General features: G+C 32.2%; 1 protein-coding gene across 1 annotated transcript in view; it reads right to left on the bottom strand.

Moving 5' to 3' along the window:
- The window catches only part of LOC110029881 (endoglucanase 3-like), a 4,149-nt gene extending 2,490 nt beyond the window's left edge, over nucleotides 1–1,659 (bottom strand). The window contains exon 1 of the mRNA XM_020732367.1: nucleotides 1,422–1,659. Within this exon, the coding sequence (XP_020588026.1) occupies nucleotides 1,422–1,643 (222 nt within the window). The 5' untranslated portion in view covers nucleotides 1,644–1,659. The remainder of the gene's footprint in view (nucleotides 1–1,421) is intronic.
- Between the last annotated feature and the right edge of the window lie 206 nt (nucleotides 1,660–1,865).

The following is a 1,865-nucleotide window of genomic DNA, read 5'->3' as shown; positions in this document are numbered from 1 at the left end:
AGGAAAGTAAAAGAGATATATATATATTAAAGTACGGCGACATTTACGCGAAAAGAGTTGAAGTCAACGGGGCTGATCGAATTGGTTTAGTTAATGAATTAAGGGATGCTAAACAAGCTAATTTCGGCACATTTCCGACTTCATGGGCCTGGCAGAATAATATTAATTTATTGTATATTGACTATATGCCATATAAATATAGGTTCAAAATATAATAATTTATTAAATATGAAAAAAAGTTGTTTAAATTTAATGTTGTTAATGATTATGGACACATGTCATGTAATGTATCGCTTGAGTTATTGATGCCATTTTCCTTTTCCTAAAATGTCATATATTTAATTTACTACTAATATATGAATGTATATGCACTAAATGTAATTTAGTGTAAAATTTATAGTATTTCCTCTGAAGGGAAATTGTTGTCAATTTTAATGGATATTAGGCCACAACACCATGCATAAATGTATTTCTTCTGTGTAAATTGGAGAATATTTTACGTCCGGACGACCATCCACCGGGCGCCACGTCGTCATATAAGCCGGCGTTGGGCAATGTGACGCCTGGCAGTTGACCGTTCAAACATAAAGACGTCTGGACGTAAAATTTTTTTTCTGTAAAATGACACATAATTTTGTTACTTGATATCTGTGGATTCTATATTTTGACTCCAACCAATAGGCTATGTAATCTATTTAAATTCCAAAAAATTAAATATGCTCATTTTTTTCATAGCTACAAAGTGCATATACTTTATTATATTAACATTAATACAAAAAATTCTAACTCATTAATTAACATTATTTTTAATTTAAATCTGAGCTAAACTATTGTTAAATAATAGCAAGAAGAGCAAGGTAGTTAGAGTTTCGTACACGTCAAATGACACTTTGACCTTTTAAGTCCATAGTATTAAACAGTTATTACGGGATTTCGCAGTGAATCAATGAAATAATAGGAAGGTTAGTTTTTTTTTTCCATTTTTTGAAATTAAATAGGAAGGCCATTTACAGAATAATTCCTTACTAATTTTACAGGTCGTTGAACTCAGGGGATTAAGGGTGAAACTTTCCTTCATTGATTTAAAGATATTTTATACAATTATCACTTAAATTTTCATACAATTGTCTATATTATAGAATTCCCCATAAATTTTAACTAAATCCTCTATCCTCTTGAAGTTCTAATTTGTATATTTTAGAGAACTCCCCTTGCTCTGTCTCACATGAAATGTTAATTCAGTACTCATCTATGCTAATAAAAAGCTCCTCATATATTAGTTGGGTCAAAATCTTAGCTTTTTTAATCATGTAAAGTACTTAACAGTTAATATTTATATAAAGATATATGTATAGGTATATGTATGCATGTATGTATATATATATATTATATATTTGTGCGTATGCATGTATAAAGCTTACATTGGCCGCAGAGCCATCAGTGAGGGCAGAGTCGGATCTCCATCTGATCCTCTGATCTGCAGGAAGCTTTCCAGATCTCTGGCCCTCAAAAAACAGAATGGATTTTTCCAATGCATCGCTGTAGTTTGGGTTTGCTTCCGCACCCCAAGAAATCAAAACCACACAATAGAAGAAGAAGAAACAGCAGCAGCAGCAGCAAAAGCGAAACAAAGGGGAAGCCATTGGCCTTAGTGTTCAATTCAAGCCAACGGGCACTTTGCAAAATCATCAAACTTGGCTTAATATTTATACACACCAAAAAGTTATTAGAGTTTGGCTTCAATGTTCTGACGTACAAAGTTTTCCATGCATGCATCATTCGAATATTTTGTGCCTAATATTGGATTATCTGTACTGCTCGTCAATGTAATTGTTTTGTTACTGTTCATGACTCGGAACTAAAGA

This window comes from Phalaenopsis equestris, unplaced genomic scaffold, assembly GCF_001263595.1.
Source record: "Phalaenopsis equestris unplaced genomic scaffold, ASM126359v1 Scaffold000609, whole genome shotgun sequence".
NCBI lineage: Eukaryota > Viridiplantae > Streptophyta > Magnoliopsida > Asparagales > Orchidaceae > Phalaenopsis > Phalaenopsis equestris.
The sequence above is the reverse complement of the archived record's forward strand: the minus strand, read 5'-3'. Positions and strand labels throughout refer to the sequence as shown.